The sequence below is a fragment of the Acartia tonsa genome, chromosome 4 (assembly GCF_053477335.1).
Source record: "Acartia tonsa isolate MP-2025a chromosome 4, ASM5347733v1, whole genome shotgun sequence".
In the NCBI taxonomy this organism is placed as follows: Eukaryota; Metazoa; Arthropoda; class Copepoda; order Calanoida; family Acartiidae; genus Acartia; species Acartia tonsa.
Window position 1 is genome coordinate 37,803,529 of NC_137263.1, and position 21,902 is coordinate 37,825,430.

The window sequence follows — 21,902 nt, forward strand, 5'->3', positions numbered from 1 at the left end:
AATTTTGTTTAAAGAACATTTATTTTGGGGGGGGTATTGTTCAAAAAATTTTGGGGGTAATTTTTTTTTGGGGGGGTATTGTTCAAAAAATTTTGGGGGTGCCTACGGCACCCCCAAAATCGTTTGGGGGTGCCAAATGGCCCATTACCCCCCCCCCCTTGGACGCCTATGCTCGAGTAGATCTACTTGAGTCAAATCTCCGAGATCTTGTCTACAAGATTTGTACAAGATGGACTCTGTACAAAAGTTGATAGTTTTAAATTTAAGCAACAATCATATCCGATGATCAAAATGTAATGAATACCTAATAATGTAAAAAAGCAACAGATTTAACAGAAGTAACTTGTATTTTGTATATTAACTAAATGGATTTAATATTATTTGGATCTTAAACCAGATTATCATGAACTCTAATAAAGTGAAACTTGTAGCGGGCTAAAACCACGATCCACCCCATCCCATCTCCTCATACTGGATGAACGAACTGATCAATGAATGACATGTGAAATGTCAACCTTAATTGAAGAAAAATTTTCCATCTGTCATAATATCCACGTGTAATTGTATTCTACATATATCATTATCTAATATCTATGCTCCAAATATTGTTGATACCAATTTCAAAGAACACAAAAATAAGTATGCTACACAAGCGGCAGAATGACTCTGGTCGACCCTTGTCTACTATCCCTCTCTCCTTCAACTGTCTACTCTATTTATCCTCTAGGGCAAATAAAGGTATCAAAATAAAGGACAATTATATTCCAAAAATGTAAATGACAGAAAAAAGTCAGTCATTTTATGTATCTTATGCTTTTAAAAACTTAATTTTTTCAAGCTATCAATATACTATCCATCTATCTTGAAAATAGGAATAAAACCGACTACCTAGCTATCTATCTACATTTGTCTAAGTCATTATTCATATCTTCTACTTGCTTTGCACGTGCAGAACTAAGTGCATGACTTGTCAATCTATATATAATCTAAGCTGGAAGAATTATCTTCCTTACTATCAATCTAAATTTTTCTATGTTTTTTACTCTATTGTGTAGAATTAACTACCTGACTACTAGTCTGTATGTCTGTATGTTTTATTTTTAAACATCCCTCTTAAGCAAACAAATGACTTTCAATCTATATATTTGTAAGTGATTAATCTTATAAATCTTATATATTGAACTACCTAACTATATGTCAATATATTCCTATGTTTTTTATTCTTTACCCAATTAAATCAACCAATTTACTTTTCATTTTATCTTTTGCTAATTTGGTAGAATCTACTACCTGACTATCCTTCTATGCTGAGACGAATCAACTGCCTGACTATTATTCTATAACTTTCTATGCGAAGCTCCATCTTTGTACATATGTATAATCAATTACCTGTCTATCAATCTATATTCATCTATGTAATTTTTTCTAATATATCCCATATAACCAACTACCTTCCAATCTAATTGTATCTACACGACTGTCAATCTTTCTATGTTATTATTATTCTCTATCCTTTATTTCTGCTCTACTTGAACTAATCAACTTCACACATCATCTTACAATTATATTCAATCAAAACAACAAAAAAAAAACAATTTCGGATTTGATTGTGGATTTAATAAAATGTTTCAATCAACCAAACTTTTGTTTGACCTTAAATGGACGTTTGAATTTTCGAAACATTAGTTGGAATTTCATGTAAAGTATATTTCACGCGACATAGAAGTAATAGGTATCTTATTATGGCTATTTTCATAATGTAATTAGGGCTACATCATTGGAACACCTTTTCAAAATTCCCCTCTTTTGATTTTAAGCTTATGTGAGTTTCATTATATGTATGTTGGCAATCTGTTGAAAAGTAGAGCAGGCTTTTATATTTTGATTTTAAAAAAATCATTTGGCAAAGGTAGGAATTAGTGTTTTAATCCCCCACCTTAATCCACGCTGTACCTCATTAAAACAACTGCCATGCTAAATTTTAGCCTTCTACTGCTGTTTTTAAAGTCTTAGAAAACATATCTTTACGGAAAAACCTTAAATACACCCCCTCACCTCATTTTAAAAACAATTCTCCAAGATTAATACAAATAGGAATAGGTAGTTAGTACGTAAAAATATGCTTTATCGAACAAATTTTAAATCTTAGGATATGAAATGTAACACTTTCCTGTATTACATGAAAAAAAAAAACTATAAATGATCAACTCCGGAAACAGAATTATATAAACTAACATTACAAAACCTAACAAATTGCTAAAGAGTAGACAGACAGGCAGACAAGCGTCCTTATATTAAAAGGATGAACCAGTTCTTTACCTGAGAAAGTTCCAACACCGTTGCTAATACCCATCAGGATAGAGGCGTAGCGGGGGGCAATATCCAGGTGGTTCACATTGAATCCAGAGATGGCGAATCCAGAGCAGCCAACAGCAATGACCAGCGCAACAACGGCGGTCAACTTGTCACGGGTCATGCCGACAACGATCAAAAATAGGGCCTCGCCGCCGAATCCGCCGCAGTTGAAGATTTTCCTAACTGCCGTTGTGCTGAGAATTTTGTTACGACGCAGGTAGTCGGCCAGTTGGCCTCCCAGCGGGACAATAATGGTCATGATGAGATGGGGCAGGGCGGCCAGGGTGGTGCCTTCGGCAATGCTCATGTTGAAAACCTCCTTGAAGTACTTAGGCTGGGTGATGAGGAGCAGATAGAAGGTCCAGGAACGGGCAAAGTTGGCAACGATAATGGCCCAGACAGGCATGGAAGTAAACACCTGAAAAAAAAGAGTCTTGTTTAAAAATATGACAAAAGCACCTAAAATTATATTATAAAAGAATAAAAAAATCATCGGAGGCATATGATGAACCGATTATTTTATGCTTTTTGGAAAGCATCGTAAGATTTTTAATTTTATCTGAGGCTTTACTCGCATTTAATTTTCATATTTAATTTACAGAAAACTCCACACTAAGTATTAAGCCCGTACAAACTTGGATTAAATTCGTTGCTTTTATGTACAGAATTACTATATTATTATCCATATATAGGATTTCTAATGATATAAATTACTAATATTGTTACTGATTAAGCAATATAAGTATATATGCAATACATATATTAATATATTTAATGTACATTATACAAACCCATAAACATTATTGATATATTTAAAAAAAATGAAAGGATATGCAAATGAGCTAAAAGTGTTTTGTTGTAAAAGTGTAAGCAAATGTAACAATGAAATATATATAGAAAATACAATAAAAGTAAGTCATTACTTACCACACTTTCAAAATCATTTAGATAATGTATATTGTATGTAGTGTAAAAAGTAAAAGTTAAAGCATTAAGTGAACATCTAATAAATTTTAGTTTAGAATGAAACAGCGTAAAGTGCCTCCAAAAATGACTTCGTACAATAAAATGACCAATCACAGGTCAGTGTACATTGTAATAAATCAATGGTAAAATTCATACAGGCCTCTCATTAGTTTTGAAGTCATTTTTTTGGTGGCACTTTCAGCTGTTTCATTTAGAATGACAAAAATTATCGGAAATAAGCTTTATAGAACCCGCTATGCATTTATAAAAACAATTAATCCTCAACTAATTACCTTAATCCAGGGAGTTGTCGATATAGTTGGCTGCTTCGCTTTGGAGTCGCCCAATGATTTCTCAATATACATTTGCTCCCTTGGGGAGATAGATGGATGCTTTGCGGGTTTCTCAAACGAGAGCCAAAGCCAGAACATGTACCAGATAATTCCACAGGAGCCGTAGAAATAGAAGGGGGCGTACCAGCCTATACCCTCCGCCAAATACCTAAAACAATAGGAATTTTAGCTACAAACATAAAATTACATGACCATAAAACTTTTTAGGATTTAAAGTTATTATCTGCTAAATTTCAAATGTTTTTCAAAGTAAAGGTAAATAAAAACAAATAGAAGTACATTTTTAAGTTCAAAATGCAGTAAATAATCTCTTTTATAATCTAAAAAATGTGAAATCACGCACCCGCTAATAGGCATGCCAAGTACAGCCCCACCATAGGATCCACTGAGGGCCAGGGTAGCCAGGCGGGACCTCTCCAGGGGAGGAGCCCACCATCTCCAGATTCCGTGACAGGCAGGGTAGGTTACTCCCTCCACCAGGCCCTGACAAATAAAAATTTTGATAAAATATTTCAAAATTATGTGTGTTACAAACTTACTATAGCTATATCTATGTTTTATAGTAACTTAATACACTTTTGCTGAATGATCATATTTTTTTCAAGATTCATACTTCCTACTTACTCTTACTCTTTCTCTCTCTCTCTCTCTCTCTCTCTCTCTCTCTCTCTCTCTCTCTCTCTCTCTCTCTCTCTCTCTCTCTCTCTCTCTCTCTCTCTCTCTCTCTCTCTCTCTCTCTCTCTCTCTCTCTCTCTCTCTCTCTCTCTCTCTCTCTCTCTCTCTCTCTCTCTCTCTCTCTCTCTCTCTCTCTCTCTCTCTCTCTCTCTCTCTCTCTCTCTCTCTCTCTCTCTCTCTCTCTCTATGAAATAGCAAATAAATTAACCTAAATTGTAATAAAAAGACCTAACTTAATCAAACTCTAAAAGCGGTTAAAGTATTGGGATTACGCCTCTTAAATTTTACATAATTACACCTTTCAGCTAATTTCCAAATCTAAACTAAAATACAAAATTTGCTTTTTTGTGTTCACATTTGTCTATTGATTGAGTGAAATGAAATTAAGAGGCTGTGTAACGCTCTAATAACTTCAAATTGTCAGACAGACACCCTGTGTATCTTTAGAAGCGTAGCTATTATATAACAGGAGTACATCTTGACGTATATTCGTCTATACATGTTTGTCAGCAAAATGGGATTTACTCAACTGCTGTATAAGATAGACCTTTGATTTTTGTAATTGTTTCCTTATGAAACATACATATCTTTATATAAAAGTTACAGGATGCCTGTCAGTCTTTATGTGTGTGTTGATAACCGTTTTCTTCCCCAACTTAAATTCAAAGCGTTAGGTTGACCTCCATCCTGTCTCCTCAAGATGCCCCTATGGCCCGTAAAGGGTAGTCTAGGGGCTTGCAACTTGTTAGATTAATATTATCCTTGCTGCGCTACTCATGGAAAATAATTGTTCTATTCTGTCTTAGAAACTAAATTTTAAATTATGAATGGAAATTTGATTAATTATTTCTGGTAATGAGATTATCTAAATCAAAATAAATATATTTTGATTAAATAAGAGTAAGTTTTGAAATGGGTTTATTTGTCTTTAGTATCTTTTACATATAAAGGGCGTGCAAAAAAAAATGCGGACATTTTTAAAATTGAAATTGCGCGGCTTGTGTTAATAGTAGAAAATTCTTATGCATATCGTTAGAACCTGAAATCTAGTTTTTGAAAATATAAGAACGAATTCTGTGCTACGTATAGTTAGGGAGCTACGTGGTGAAATGTTCCTATTGCCTTAAAACTTAACTTGCGAGTAAATTATCAAATATCAAAGTATAAAAAGATTGAATAAAAAAATTGCAAAACAAGTTTATTTTTTATTTTAAAACAATGAATTCAAGAAAAATTATAAAATTAACTAATTTATTAACAAACTAACAACAAACAAAGAAGTTAACAAACTATTAACAAACAAAGAATATTTCTAGCAGTAGAAACACAAACACCTGTAGTGGCAGCAACTTTTCTTAATCCAGGTGTTTTTTATTCAATAACATTTTTTTCACTCTTTTCTGTACACTCTCTGGTGTTTTCTTCCGCCCATTAAATCCTCTATGCTTTAACGACGAACCTGTTTCTTGGCATTTAGTGTAATTTCTCACCAGGAATGAAGATCTTGTTTGTCTTGTAAGATTATTCCATACCTGGGATGCAGATCCACTTTTAAAAAATTGTCTAATCTCTCTTATGCTTGCTCCAGGGTACTTATTCATAAAAGTTTCAATCTTAACTTTTATTTGATACCTTGTTGAAGGATCCATTGTTTACAAATACAGTACAAATATTCGTAGATTTTTTCATATTTAATTAGAAGATTTGTATGACAAATAAATACAAATATTTAAAAAGCTCTAAAAATATGTTTATTTTTTTTCTCAATATTTTTTTAAATTTTCTGGTTTACTCGCAATTCAATACTAAGGCAATAGGAACATTTCACCACGTAGCTCCCTAACTATACGTAGCACAGGATCCGTTCTTATATTTCCAAAAACTAGAGTTCATAACGGTTCTAACCATATGCATAAGAATTTTCTACTATTAACACAATCCGCGCAATTTCAATTTTAAAAATGTCCGCATTTTTTTTTGCACACCCTTTACTTTATAAAACATTAGTTGCTTCGCCCCTGGCCTTTAGAGAAGGGCTGGGAAAGTCAGAAAATTAGCCTAAAACCACATAAAGATATTTATGAATCTTACTTGATCAGTACAACCCATTTGAACCAGCAATTTCCGAGATCTTAAGCTTAAGCTAAAAAAAACTTTCTATTGTACATTATAGAATACATTTCAAGCCTATGCTTTAGGTAACATTTTAGAATAGTACTTTAAAACTAGTAGAATAGTACTATTCAGGTAAAATTTAAAAAGTGTTGCAACTCCATAATCGCTTTTATTGATATTGCTATCCTTGTTTTACATAATAACTAGCGACTTCGCACCTAGCATCTATGGGCTCTGTATTCAAAGGAGTAACAAGGATGACAACATCCGTAAAACCGAAGAACTGAAACGGTAAGACAAACAGACATTAACACTTGTATAGTGTCAGAACTGAATAATCAGAATATAAATGTATAAGAGTAGAAGCAAAATTGAAAGTAAATTTGTTGTCAAACTACTTGATACAGGATATTGTTAATGGACATATCTAAATTTTTAGGACTTGATTATAGAAAAGCTTCGCTTTTAAAAAGAGAGAAGAAAATAGCCTAAAACTTTCCCAAGGCTTAAATTTAAAATAAAATTGACTAAAACCATCGCTGGACCTATGTGAAGCTTACTGATGCTTCAAACAAAATAACCTTATCTTATAGTATTGGGAAAAAAGATTGGATACAATGGTTTATATTTTTATCTATAAATATTTTTTATGGGTAAAACTTGGCGACCCTCATTTTGATTATATTCTCGTCATACTTTACAAACTTAAATCCCATACTAAGCCCTTCGCAGCCTTTCTGAAAAACAACCAAAAAATATTTATAGAACAATTTGTTTCTCTTTCTTATAGAAAAAACAATTATTTGCACACCATCTGTATTTTTTATTCTTTCTTGTGATGAAACATTATTATGAATAGATGGGATAAAATGCCCTGTTAGAAAGAAAAAATGGTTCATGACTAATTTGATTACAATGTTTGAACATAACATTTCTCTTCTCAATTCATCCCTCCAACATTAGCTTTTACATTCAACACCAATGCTAATATTCTCGTTCTATCTATATAATTTACTGTCTATCTATCTAATTTGCTATCTTTTTTTCTATCTAATATGGTATCTATTTGTATATATAATTTGCTATATATCTATAATCTAATAGGCTATCTATCTATCTAGTATACTATCTCTCTATCTATCTAATGTGCTATATCTTTATTATTAACTCTATATTCTCTAATAAAATTCAATTCGAAATTGTATATTTAATTTACATCCTCTTAAAGTACATAAAAGGCATATTAAAAGCAGTTTGATTTCAGAATAACATTTGACTAAATAATATATAATAAGCTTATATTTTGATTTATATTTATATTTTAGGCAAATTAAGGGGTAAGAAAATGTACAATAAAATGATATACATCCCCAATGATGATATAACTTTGGGTACTAGTTTAGTATTCAGTGTAATGTCCCCTCCCTCCATGAGATAACTTTATTCTGTAAAATCTTTTAAACTTACAAATAGCAATAGTAATATTATTGGCTGATTGTAATTATTATCTGATTAAATTTTTTTTTTTTCAAAATTAGCTTTTTATGTCTTTTTAATTACAAGTGGCTGCGCCCCTAGCATCTAAGAGCTCTAAATAGTAAAAGCAAGAAACTAGCCTAGAACCATCTAAGCCATAATAGCCTAGAACTATCTAAGTTTGAAAATAAACTGACCTAAAACCATCCCGGATCCTATTTAAGTGTTTTTTTTTAGAAAGACGGACTCAATCATTTCTTTAGTCATAAACTTCAGTCTTTAACATAAAGCAAAATAAAATCTTATTACTTTATATAATTGGATATAAAGTAAGTATACCTGCATGACTCTGACAGCAATGACTGCCTTCGGATCCAGCAGAGTAGCCGCAGGAATCAGCAAATTCAAGCAGGACGACAGAAAGATGGCAGTTCCAAACAACCGGTTGGCCGGAAACTTTGATGCGAGGAAACCGCCAGGCAGCTGGGTCACAATGTAGCCCCAGAAGAAGGAGGCGTCCACATAACCGATGGTCTCGGGGCTCCAGTGAAACTCTGAGATCTCCGTCACTTTGCCCGTGTTGTCAGTTTTGTTTGACATCATGGAAACTGTGGCAACTCCGACATTGCAACGGATACCAAAGGAAATAATGAATCCGATCATCACCAACAGAGCCTAAAAATAAAGAGGGTATGATAACAAATTTAGGATCAAATTTTGTACAGTACATAATATGTACATTTGGATTATTTCGAGTTTCTGAGAACTCTTTAAAGGTTATATACTAAAATTGTAAATCACAAATATTGATTTAACTTTCTTAATGGTTATTTGATTTTGCCCTATTTGAATATGCGTACAATTTTTGGACTGCTGAGTTTACCTTATTGTTACAAGAATCATCATTCAAAGAAGGAGAAAAAAGAGGAGAAAAACTAAGCAATATGAGAAAACTATACGGATGTCTTTTAGAGTAGCTTCACTACGAAAAAAATTACAATAAATTCCCCGAACTAATGAATAATAATAATGCACATTTTTATTCATATAACAAAAATTACTAAGATTATTAGACAACAAGGCAAATTTTTTCCCAAGGAGCATAGCAATAATAACTAATATTCTAAATGGAAAATTAATAGTAGAGTAGGGTATAGTAATAATATAGTCTTATAGAGAGAAACTGAATAGATACTATAAACGTAGAGATTGTAGATTTTCAACTAGACACTTAAGACAATTAATGAGTGATCGTTGGACAGACGGACGTACAGACAACACCAAGTTATAAAGTAGCTGCGCTACTAATAAATTAGTAGAAGAATATTTGTCATTTCTCACATTCATAAACTTATCATGGGATCAATATTACAAAATTAAGAAAAATGTGAAAGAGAAATATTACGAAATTAATTATTTTAAAAGATTAATTTAGTGAAAAATGTAAAGTTAGAAATATAGGGATAGATATTTAGGAATAAATAGTAAAAGTATTTCATTATTAGCATGGCTTATGGATATAATAGCTGAAGAAAAGCTATACCTTCATAGTTATTTCTCGCATCGTATTATAAACGGCTTTCCGCGGATATAGAATGTACAATTATGAGATTAAAACTAGTTTTTTTAGCCCCGTGGTGCCAAAGCCACCGGCTAAAAAAACTGGTTTTAATCTTATGATTGTACATTTTTATATTCGTAGAAAGCTGGATATAATACGATGCTAGACATAGTTTTTTCGTATGGATAAGAACCGGTTCCTATCCACCGGATTCGAATGAATACGAGAAATATTATTACATAATAATTAGTTTTATATGCTATCCTTACTTAAGTAACAGGATGTTTGTATGTGTGTCTGCGTGTGTATCTGTGTGTCTGTACCGAAGGATCTTGCTAACCGCTGAACCGATCGGGTTCTCCGTAACAGGGTAGCTTCTCATAGGTCCTGGGAAGGTTTATAACTATTTTGGGGGAGGGTACCACCAGCCTCCCAAGAGAAATCACAATAAAATAAAAAATATTAAATATTTCCGCCGCATAGTGTCGCTAGCATAGTCGCGCTACGTAGTCGCGCTGCGTAGACGCTTGAATTTAACAAATGATAACATAGACAAGTTATTTCTTAAATTAGATATTTAAAATAAAAAAAAATTTAAAGGCAACTAGAGGCCTCTAGGGGCGTAGCCGCTAGTAGAAAAGTAAAGTATTTTAAACCCTTAAAATAGCGGTAAATAGCAGGAAAAAATATTTTAAGGCTGCTTAAAAACTTGATGTACAAATTAAATAGTTGTTTTGATTTAAGAAAAAAATTCACCTGTGTATAACGTTTGGTGAGATTACAACAAGGACATTCAGGTTGGCAGTACTGGTCAACTTTACGCAGCTTGGGCCTCTCCAGCTCGGGGAAATCCTCCGGATTTGTCAAATCCGCGGCCGTCAGGTCATTCTCCACCGTCTTGTCCACCCCCTGGTTGGCGTCTTTGAAGTCGTACCTGTCGTAGGCGCCCTCCTTGCGGAACACCCTGCTCGCGTTCCCACTGACCGATGATATTCCCGACTTCACTTTGAACATGAAGGCGCCCTTCACATCCTCTGGACACTCCTCGTGCGCTGTCTTCTCGTCCAGGTGGGCGTTGTTGAAGGCGGCCTCCATGCCCGCCTGTACGCCGGACAACCCCGCTCCTCCCGACATTTCCCTCCGAGCCTGAAATAATTATACAGCATTATTAAAATTATCAATATCTATAATCAGGATTTGGCACTAATAGTAGGTGTTTTTTATATTCAAAAAAATAATAATTCAGAGTCTGGGTCATCATTGAAACAATAAAATCGGTAGAAATGTTGGCTCTTGATTTTCTAAAGTGTATTAAAAAATCCTTATGATGAATTTCAAATAAAGTAACTTGAACAAATTGTTGCAATAAATCTCAATTAACAAAATATTTTATAAATAAGTTTAGTTAAAATTTCATAGGTAAATGATTAAGCAATTTATTACGAAGATTTCATTTCTTTTGGTATGCCTATTCATGATTACACAGTTACTAAAATATAATTTCAAAATAACATCTTAAGAGTATTCAATACCTAAGCGTAGTTCAAACGCCAATTGTAGCTTATTACCTTTAAATAATATTTACATTGACGCAATATAACTTTTTGTTATGAATTAATTTATCAAATATAATGAAACTAAAACTAATTTGTAAATAATAATATTGTAATATTTCTATTGTATAAAAAAATCAATACAGAGCTATAATATTTTTAAAGTAGCACGGTTACTCTTTTAGTAAGACGAGTAGGTCTGTCTACTCTATTTTTCCTTTTAAACCTAGTTGAGTAATTATTTTATAATTAACTCTTTTAAAATTAAAGATATGTTAGTTGAATAGTTTTGTTACCCTAAATAACAGTCGTCGGACACAGACATCTGTTAAGCTTAAGAAAAAATATCAGACAGAAGAATATTTGGATCTACTGCAGTTCACGGTAAAATATTGCTGGTAACGAATATTGCTAAAAATCTATGAATTTTAAAGGCTGCTAGCTGCCAAACGGCTGAACGTACAGATCATACCCGTACACCATTTTAAGCGGTATAAGAAGGCCTACAAATAATCTGGAATAGCCAAGATTCAATGATGCACAGGAAAATCTTCACTGAAGAAAAAACGCGTAAAATAGGCCTTTTTCGCGCATTTCTCTGCACTGCGAGATAATTCTGCATTATTGATTTGTGGCTATTCCAGATTATTGGTAGGCTTTCTTATGCCGCTTAAAACAGTGTGCGGGCATTATCTGTACGTTCAGCCGTTTGGCAGCTAAATTAAAATTCATAGATTTTTGGCAATATTCGTTACCAGCAATATTTTACCGTGAACTGCAGTAGATCCGAATATTTTTGTTTATATTTAGTCTATGGTTCAATTCCATTATACGAGAGATTAAATTTTTGGACAATATAATTACCCAATGCAAAGCTTTATCCAATAAAATTCAACTGATTTTTCGCTGACATATTAAATGGATAAAATAAAATCATTGTGAACATAGTAAAAATACACTACAATTCTACAATATTCTGCTTTGATTTTATTCTTTATGTCCCACATAATCTAAATATTCGTCCCAGGTTTACCTTGTGTTATCGAATAGCTTCGCTACTACTGGAATCTACTATAGCATTATCCTTGTTTAATTTGACAAAAGAATCCCGGTAATTACGTTCAGATGAAAGATTAGAAATTTAATAAAGTTTTACAAATATAATATTATTAATTTCTTCATTATTTTCCCATCACAGGGGAAAGAGATATGGTACATTATATACCATAATGATTTACGTTAGGCTGTTAATTACACTAGTCCCAACAGTTGTATATTAACGTTTAAACTACTAATTGTAATCTACAAAAGGTGTAATTTTAAGCATCAATTAATCGGCCATTGTCTTATCTATTTAGGCCCCTTGCTCCTCTCCCTATCAAATTGTCAATTTACATCCCTAACATTTATCAACCACACTTAGTTTAGAAATTTTCGGCACTCTTTGCACACTACTCTTGCAAATACTGATGAACGCGGTGATTAATTTAAATAATAACACTATATTCTAGTAAAAGCTATTTCAAAATACAGTTTTTCTTCAATTACACTGTCCCTGTTTCCGTGAATGAGGTATTAATCTTAATCCTAATCTAAAATAGGATTTTATTATTAAGAATTGTGTCAACTTTTCTTTTATATAAATTAAAAACAAAAGAAATAATTTTTATGAGAAAATAAAATTTGGTTATGTGATAAGAATATGACTTTTATCAAATATTATTCATTTAAAAATAAGGGGGAGGTCATTTTCTAGTAAATTCCGTAAAAGTGTGTAAAGGTGTGTGTGTTATATGGCCTAAAAATAGTAATAGAACGATAAGGTGCTCCCTTTTGTTCTATTCAATAGGGAATACAAATATATAGAGCACCTTATCGTTCTACTACTATTTTTAGGCCTTATAACACACACACCTTTACGGAATTTACTAGAAAATGACCTCCCCCTTTGTGTACTAAATTAACATACAAAACCTTCTTCCTTCCAATCAATATAAAAAACATTTTTTTTTATCCTATTTTTGTGTTAGTGCAAGTCCGGGGGTTTTATAATAGGATGAAAATTAAGATAAAAGGTGGCCAGCTCATAATCAGTGTTTACGCTTGGCTGAACAAATTATATTGGTGTCACAATATAGGATTTTCAACAAAATATATCAGAAATAGATTTTATTTAGTAACAAGGATGACAACATCCATAAGTAGCGAAGCACAAAAAAATAGTAGATGAGAATACTTACAAGTAGATTTAAAGTGTATTTATTAAAATCAAGTATAGATTTATTGGAAAAAATAAACACAAAACCTTGGTTTATTTTGTATGATGATGACAGTTAAAGAAAATTATATACTAGATGCGCATAACAGTGGAAAAAATATTTTGATACTGTCATCGCAAAAAAATTTGAAAATCGGACCAAAAATACCAAAGATATGGGGAAAATGTGAAAAATATAAAAATAGCCAAAACCTTTAAAAAGGCAATCTCATCTTAATTGTTGTTTTCTTCAAACGACGGGAAATTTAATTTTGATATCTTTAACAGAAAATTTTTTGAAAATCGGACCATAAACACCAAAGATATGGTGAAAAATGTGGAAAATATAAAAATAGCCTAAAACCTGCTAAAAAAGCGGTCCGACCACCATTGATGTATACTTAATTATACTTGCTATTAATGGGAATGTTGACAAGAAATTTAAGCCTTCTATCTATTATAGGAGCCGAATTTAGAATTCTGTTAAGTAATTATTGGAAAAATCTACTTTGTTGAACCCCGTTGAATCAAAACTTTGAACTTTGGGAGCTCGTCACGAATGGGTTAAAATAAAATCACAAAAGTTAGGACACGTTTTTTAAAAAGAGAAAAAAAATCAGAATAAAAGACAAATGAAGATGAAAATATGGAAGAAATTAGAGGGAAAGAGCATCCCCACTAGTTTTATAATTCTAAACATGAGGAGAATATAATATTGCTGATATTAATAACATTATAATTATGATAATAAGATGCTGATAATTCATATTCTTATAATCCTTAATATGTATTACCAGGTGTGTCATCACTTCCACTAAATGTATCACAATATCAAAATAGCGAAACCATAAAAACTTTCATTTATCTGCTAGTGTGCCTTTTTGCGCAATTGTAGGAAACATTGTGGAATTGTATAAGAATGTACAGAAGTGGTAAAAGTGATAGTGCATCTTACAATTGTAAAATACAGTCGGCGTCACAAATAAAACCTGCATTGACAACTAGGATTGTTAAATATGGAAATTATTATTATTTTTCTTAGACCTTAAACCGGAGCCGTCCAAAATATAGAAAGCTCCATTATCTTACATCCGGATGAAGTTGGAGCCGAAGTGGAGCAAAGGGAGGCTCCACATCTTGGAATGTTTGGGTGAAAAGATTGACAAAATTACAGGCACATTTTTATTAATTAACTAAAATTTTTTTAATGTGAATTAAAAAAATAAAGAAAATTAAATATATTGCATCAGATGCAATAAAATGTTGCAGGTTTTTTTCAAGGGGGGAAATAAGAAGAATGAAAATTGTACATATTGTTATGTGGATAAAATAGACTCAATATATCTAGATGGTCCATCTGACCCAAAAATTCGCCCAACTTAAAAACAGATTCTTTAGCAGAGAAACACTATTGTTTATTTTTTGCATTTAATTCTACCAGATACAAAAATTTTCGAGGATATAATTTCTAGAAAGCTAAAATTTTAACCAATGACATGTCTGGAATATACCTCCACTGTTATCTTATTGGCTGATTTAGAGAGTATGTCTCTAGATTATCTCTATTGTGGACAATGTTGTACATATAATATACATAAATATTTAATCCCCTGAGGCATGTTTGCACCATTTACATATTAATATTGGCCATTCTAGATTTCTTCATAACATACAATTACACTATGAAGCAAAACTGTACGACAAAGACAGTCCAAATTTCTAATTTTCTAGATTTCGATCCTTTTACATCAGGGTAAAAAATTCAAAGGCAAATTCAAATAATTTATAAATGCCTTTAGTGTAAGCAAACTCTGATTTTAATGAGTTTAAAGTTAGTTTGGCTCTAAATTCAAAAGTGTAAAGTGAGCAAAAATTAAGTGGATTTCTCTGAAATGTTCCAACCAGAGTCAATTTAGACAGATAGGGAATGGGGGGGGGGGGGACCATAGATAAAACAAAACAATATTTCCTCCGAAAAATAGAAACTAAAAAGTCAAAATGTTACAAATAAGACCGGGGGCGTAGGGAATTAAAATTATCATCAATTGTCCTATCCATGAAATCCCTGAAATTTAGAGGAAATTAATGAGGGACAATAAATTTGAGCTTCTATATTTTCCACTCAGTTGATCTTCACTCCCTACAATTCTGTTGAACTTAGAATTGCTGTAATGACATGCATTTCCCATGTATTTGTGTCAACAACTGACGTATAAGCTTTTCCCTAAATTATATTCAAAACTAAGTTTAACTATAAAGTAACTTTACCCTTATGAATGTTTCTGTATTCATAGTCAGAAAAAGAGGGGGCATTGGCCTTTAAATTATACTTGTACCTAAAGCTTAATAAACAAGATCTCAGATTCACTTGCTTGAAAGCTTTGGGTACTTTTTATTAAATATTGATTGGATTGTACAAACCTTCAGTGTCTAACCTTTTTCAGTAATGAAAACACAGTGGATAATTTTGTTTATCGTAATTACATCTATTTTATATTGTTTTATAACTTTAAATTTCTGATTCATATTGGTCTGTCGATATAATGACAGCACCAAAGCTTAACATGATGCAAAGTATCTCCCCCCTGTCTGATTTAGCTGAGCTATCAGTTCAATCTTTGAAATATCCTTTTAACCTATTATATTACAATATATTACATTATATTACAGGTAATTTCATTTAGTCACCTCTTTCAAAATACATTACTTTGTCTCTTGTTCTTCAATATTTAAAACAAGGATTACATGTTTTGGCGCTTAAAGCAGTACATTTGATTAGTTTGGCATTTTGAGAGCTCTTAAGTAACTTTTCAATTCCTTATGAAAATTAGTAAATTTATGTTGTAATTATCTTTATCTTCATAGTTTCATATCATTTTTTAAATAATGCTGAATAAGATTTCTTTATAATATGTCGGATAAATACAAAAAGGAGAAATGTTTCTTCTAAAATATTTTAAATATGTGAAACATAAGTAGGTACTAAATAAAGAAATAAAATTATATATTTTTATTATAGAATAACATTTAAAAATCAAGATTTAATTTGGACCGAAATTAAGCATTTTTAGTTATTAAAATTATCTTCATAAAAGTAATTTGCCCCAATAAAAAAAGGATAAAATTTATTATAAATCAAACAAGTTCGTCTATCCCTGAAAAATTTCCCCCTCCACTTTTGTAGTGAAACGTCAGAATCCCGTAGCTAAATTAGACATTTTGCTGACGGAAAAGATTCCAATTTTATACATTATATGTCGCGTTTCAACAATATCATATTTTTAGTTGCGAAGTTATTTTTAAAGTTATGTATGTCTGCATTTTATCATTTGATATCTCATTTTTGATATCTATTCTTTTTAATTTTAGAAAATAAGCTTTTGTTGCTTTATTTGATTTGTGGGCTTCATAGTCAAAGGGGTAATTAAGAAGGGGGCATGAAATAGCATATAACCAACCCATTGTAACCCAATGTAAAAATGAATAGCCTGAAACCATCCAGTAGCCTAAGTGAAGCTTCCCTAAAAAGTAGAACTTAATCTACTCATTCCTGTTTAATTCGCAAAGAATATTTTCGATGACAGTCAGATTCTAGGTCCAATTTTGTAGTGTGTAATAATGGGGGTTTTCTCGAGTTTTACAAATGTACAAAACATATTATTTTCTTCAACTTACAGAAGCAGTAATTTAGTGGTTATTTACCCTTGTACTTTTTAAACCTACATAATTTCGGACTAATTGGTATCAGCCACTACATATTTTTATATAAAATTGATATTTAGATACATAAAAAACGCGTCTTTATTCATGATAGTTAATCTTATATTTTTATCCTATTTCATGTTTTCAACAGTTTTTCAATAGGATTTTAATATGGATTAAATTTTAAATATTTCAAAATAATCTGATATTCAATGAATGCATCTACTCTATATGTATAAATTGACATATCTGAAGAGAGTAAACATACTTAAAACCATGTTTAATGTCTGAATAATTATGTAAAGTTCGTGTTTTGTTTGTGAGTTAACCTCGAAACCTTAAAACCCAATATTAATTCATCTTATATAAGCAATATTTCGTGATTTTTTTTTGAATATTTGGTATCAGTCACTGTTATTTGCATTACATTACTTAATAATCAAATAATTTACATAACCAGCTATATTTATTTTTTTTTAACTAAAATATTTTAATTACTGAGCTTCTAAATGACATATTTGATATTAGTCCTTGTTTTTAGTGGAAACTTTAAAAAATGATAACATAATATTTTAGCCATATTTTATTGATTTAATTTTTACATCAAATTATCATTTTTTTACTTCAGTTGAAATACATGATGACAACATTTATTAAGCGAAGCTCTAAAACCAGAAGGAACATTAATTTGTAAGTCTTTACAAATTTGTACATAAATTTGTTGCAAATCATTCATAACTGTTATAATCGTGCAAATTAAAATCAATTGGACAATTCTATCATGTCTACATCACTGAAAAGAGCTATTCGTTACGGACAAATGGACCTACGCTTTTAAAAAACATAAGATATTTCTTTTTTATGTGTATGATATATATAAATATGTTGAGTAGTATGTAAATCCCCACTAAACATATCCATACCCCCTTCCTATTCTTATTCAGTACTCTAGACATCTTCAACAATATTGAAGAATGTTTGCTCAGGAATTTTCTGTGCACGCCCCCCTCCTCCCACCTCCCTTGCAACACACAATGGAGATTTTCAGGACTTTCATTCATTTATTTTCTGTATTTATCATTTTAAAGTAAAAGGAGAAAATTTTATTTTAACAAGGGCAATAATGGTCAGAAGTAGCACAACACGTAAAAGTTCAAATTAGAAATTGACTAGTAATGCATTTTTTTAAAGATTCTGTTAATGAATCATAAGGCACAATCAAATAACCTAGTTTAAGTATATTCAGGAATCTTAAGGGATAAGACAATGGACGATAAATTTTAAAACACACCCAATAATACCCCTTTTGTAAATTAAAATTGTTTGTTGAAAAATAGGGAACGAAATAATGAACGTTCAATAAAAGAACCCAAAGTTTTTAAGCCAATGAATAAAATAAAGTAGTTAAAAAACTTTGGCCACCAGTGTAATTTATATCCCAATGTCCCCTTTCTCTCAGACTTAAAGTAGCTTATTTTAAAAATAAATGTTTATTATTCCACCGTATTCCCCTCCCCCTTTGTTGATCCAGTAATCTTATTTAAAAGGATTCCTAATGTATTTCCAATAAACGTGTTAACCATAAACAAAAAATGTTTTTTTTTTTAAATTCTGATATACTATGTTATGATTTATATGAACTCAGTTACTTTAAAGAAATTCTTAAATATGTCTTTTTTAAAGTTTAATTTTGACGAAATTGAATTTAAGTGTTCCAATATACAAGGTATTTAAATTTTCTAAATCGTATAGTATGAAGTAGTAAGTTTTTTCTTGAGTGTATGTCCGCTAAAGTCTACTTAAACGCTTGATCAATCGATAAAAAGATTATCAAAAAAATGTGGGAGTACCTTCTCCCCCCTTTGGGACTACGGCTCAAGAGAGTTTTTCTTGTAGTCCAATGCATTTGAATGTTTCACCTAAAGATTAGACACTCCAACCCTAAGAAAATAATACAATAAAAACAATATTAAAATATTATTTTTACAGAATGTAGTAGGCCCTACAAATTTGGCAAGTAAGAAATTATTCGACTCGAAACATGAAAATGTAATGAAAAACATGTTCAAAATTTGCATAAACAAGAGATATAAAATTCTGAAGAACCAAATCAGCTTTTATCTCATGATATAAATTTTGACAATCAACCATTTCCTATTTTACAGAGGGAAAACTAAATTAGAATTGACTAGATATTCCATAAATTTCACAAACAAACTTATTTATATGTATCTATGGTAGCCAAATCATCAAAATTATTTTTGTAAAAATCTTCCAAAATCATTTTAAAAATATTCAAAAATTGGATAAAATCTTATATTAATAATCCACCTCAGATGCTATATATTCCAAAGAATTCAATTGCATGTATCACGCTTTTGCGATGTTGATAAAATACCCCCACAATTTCGGAGGGAAAACTACCCCTTTTCTATTCCACTTTAAAAGTAATATTAGCAATGAAGAGAGTTTATTGTCATTTGTCAATGTTAAAAGGCGAGATTTTCAGGGATGAGAGATGTTTAACTTGATATTATGATATAATGGAAAATCAAACCGTGGTTTTCATTATACCTCTCCAATTTCAAACATCAAACATTCCTTATGCTGGGTAGAAATTTTAAAATGTACTCATAATTTATATATTCTTAATAGATTTTAAAAATACTATAGCAAAAGTTGCCCTAACCTTTCACCTCATGCAGAGGGAGGGGGACTTCCCTGAAAAACATATCTCAATCGGACCATCCACTTCATTTTCTTTCAAAACCTATTCTTTAACGCTTAAACGTTAAAAATGTTTCAAAAGAAGGTGTATCAACTATTTTTTTATAGCTAGCCGGTTCTTTTAGTAAGTAGTAGATGTAAAATTTTTCATAGAATTCAGATATGCAATCGGTTTTTTTGTAGACCCCTTATTTTTTAAGTAATTTAAGTTTAAAAAAAAAAAAATTAAGTCGATTTTAAGGTACTAAAATGCAACAAAAAAAAGAAAGAAAATGGTCATTATGAACAAAAATAGTAAGATCTTTAATTTGACACCTTACTTTTTCAATTCTGTCAGGTAATTATTGAAAAAATCGATTTTTTTAAACCCACGAGAATAAAAACTTTGAACTTAATTTTATTATTTCACAAATAAAAAAATATGGGTTCATATATACCATTAGAATCAGAAAAATATTACGAATCCATTGTAAGCAAAATTGAAAAAAAAAGTTTACAATATAGTATATAAACTACAATAAAAGGAATTATATGAAAATATCATATTATGTTGTACAGGCAACGTCTTAATTCTTCAATTGAGTATAAAAATGGGAAGGGGGTAAAGAGGGGGTAAAGAGGGGGTAAAAAAGGAGAGACAATAGTGTTGTCTGAACAAAAAAAATAATTGGCCATTTCTGTAATTTTTTAATTTTTTAATTTTTTTCAATTTTGCTTACAATGGATTCGTAATATTTTTCTGATTCTAATGGTATATATGAACCCATGTTTTTTATGTCTGTTTGAGAAAATATTTAGGTCTAAAGTTTTTATTATACCGAGGTTAAAAAAATAGATTTTTTCAATAATTACTCAACAAAATTTTAAAAGTAAGGTGTCAAATTAAAGATCTTACTATTTTTGTTCTTACTGACCATTTTCTTCTTTTATTTTGTTGCGTTTTAGTACCTTAAAACCGACTTAATTATTTTTTTAAAAAACTTAAATTACTTAAAAAATAAGAGGTCTACAAAAAAACCGATTGCATATTTGAATTCTATGAAAAATTTTACATCTACTACTTACTAAAAGAACCGGCTAGCTATAAAAAAAAAAGTTGATACAACTTCTTTCACAAATACATCAAAAAATTAAACCTAACTTTGAAGAAATTTGTGCAATTTTTTTGTATTTAACAATTTGTTATTCCACTTATTGTATATTCATATAATGTGCAAACTTCGTCAATTGCCCCATGGGGAATACATACCCCCCCCCCCCCCACATAATTCCCCACCAAAACCAGCCATTGTTGAAATAGTAAAGTAATCTTGTAATGGACAGAATATGCATATTTTAATATTCATCCTAAGACGGGGCAAAGGATTCATTGCTTTCACACAAAGTGCCGGTTGAACACTGTATGCCCCCCTTCCCCTCTTATTTAAAATTCAAATTGAAAAAAAGGGAGGGGGGAGTTTTTCAGCCCTAATCCTACGGGTTCTATGTCTAAGGTGACTTAACCCTTCAGGGCTACCCAAAACCTAATTTAACATATTCTAACCTGACCTAAAGTAAAAAAAACGAAACACTACCTAACTTTTCATTATTTTATTTTTTTTTTAAAGTAGGGGTTGGGGGTCCTTGCTTACAAGGTAACTTTGTGTGAAAGCAACAAGAATTCATAATGTATTTAATAAATTAAATTAATTCCCTATCATTCAGGAAGACAAAGTCCAAATTGTGTCAAAAAGGATCTATGTGACGCCATAAAAATGAGGGTGATGAGATGAGAAGTGAAAAAGAAAACCCCTTAAAAAGAGTTGGATAATCCCTCATATATATGACGTCACATGGATGATATTTGACACAATTTTGACACAATTTGGCTTTGTCATTCAGGAATAAAAGAGGTAAGAACATGAAATTGAAATTTTGATCTTAATTATATCTAGAATCAAGCAATGGGAACCCGTTATTTGTTTAGGGCAGCTTCGATCTGGCTCTTACTCTAGCTGAAAAATGTGGCTCTGGCAGACTAAATGTCAGGCGAATCGTCCTTTATTCCAAAATAATGTTTTAATGCGATCCAAGTTCAATTGATATGCTATCGAAGTTACAATTCAATTCTACAAGACTGTGCATTGGTGCATAGCATTATAGATTTCACAAAAAAACATATT

At 31.2% G+C, this 21,902-nt stretch overlaps 1 protein-coding gene across 4 annotated transcripts in view; it reads right to left on the reverse strand.

Annotated features, from left to right (window-relative positions):
• VGlut (Vesicular glutamate transporter) overlaps positions 1 to 21,902 on the reverse strand; it is a 44,476-nt gene that overhangs the window by 3,079 nt on the left and 19,495 nt on the right. For all 4 annotated transcript variants that reach the window (XR_013878859.1, XR_013878858.1, XR_013878857.1 and 1 more), the window contains exons 2-6: positions 10,258 to 10,647; positions 8,280 to 8,615; positions 4,018 to 4,157; positions 3,615 to 3,822; positions 2,320 to 2,773 (exon numbers count right to left, since the gene is read on the reverse strand). Coding sequence is in view for 1 of the 4 variants with exons in the window: in XM_080157930.1 (XP_080014056.1) it covers positions 2,320 to 2,773; positions 3,615 to 3,822; positions 4,018 to 4,157; positions 8,280 to 8,615; positions 10,258 to 10,635 (1,516 nt within the window). In the remaining 3 variants the exon portion in view is untranslated. The remainder of the gene's footprint in view (positions 1 to 2,319; positions 2,774 to 3,614; positions 3,823 to 4,017; positions 4,158 to 8,279; positions 8,616 to 10,257; positions 10,648 to 21,902) is intronic.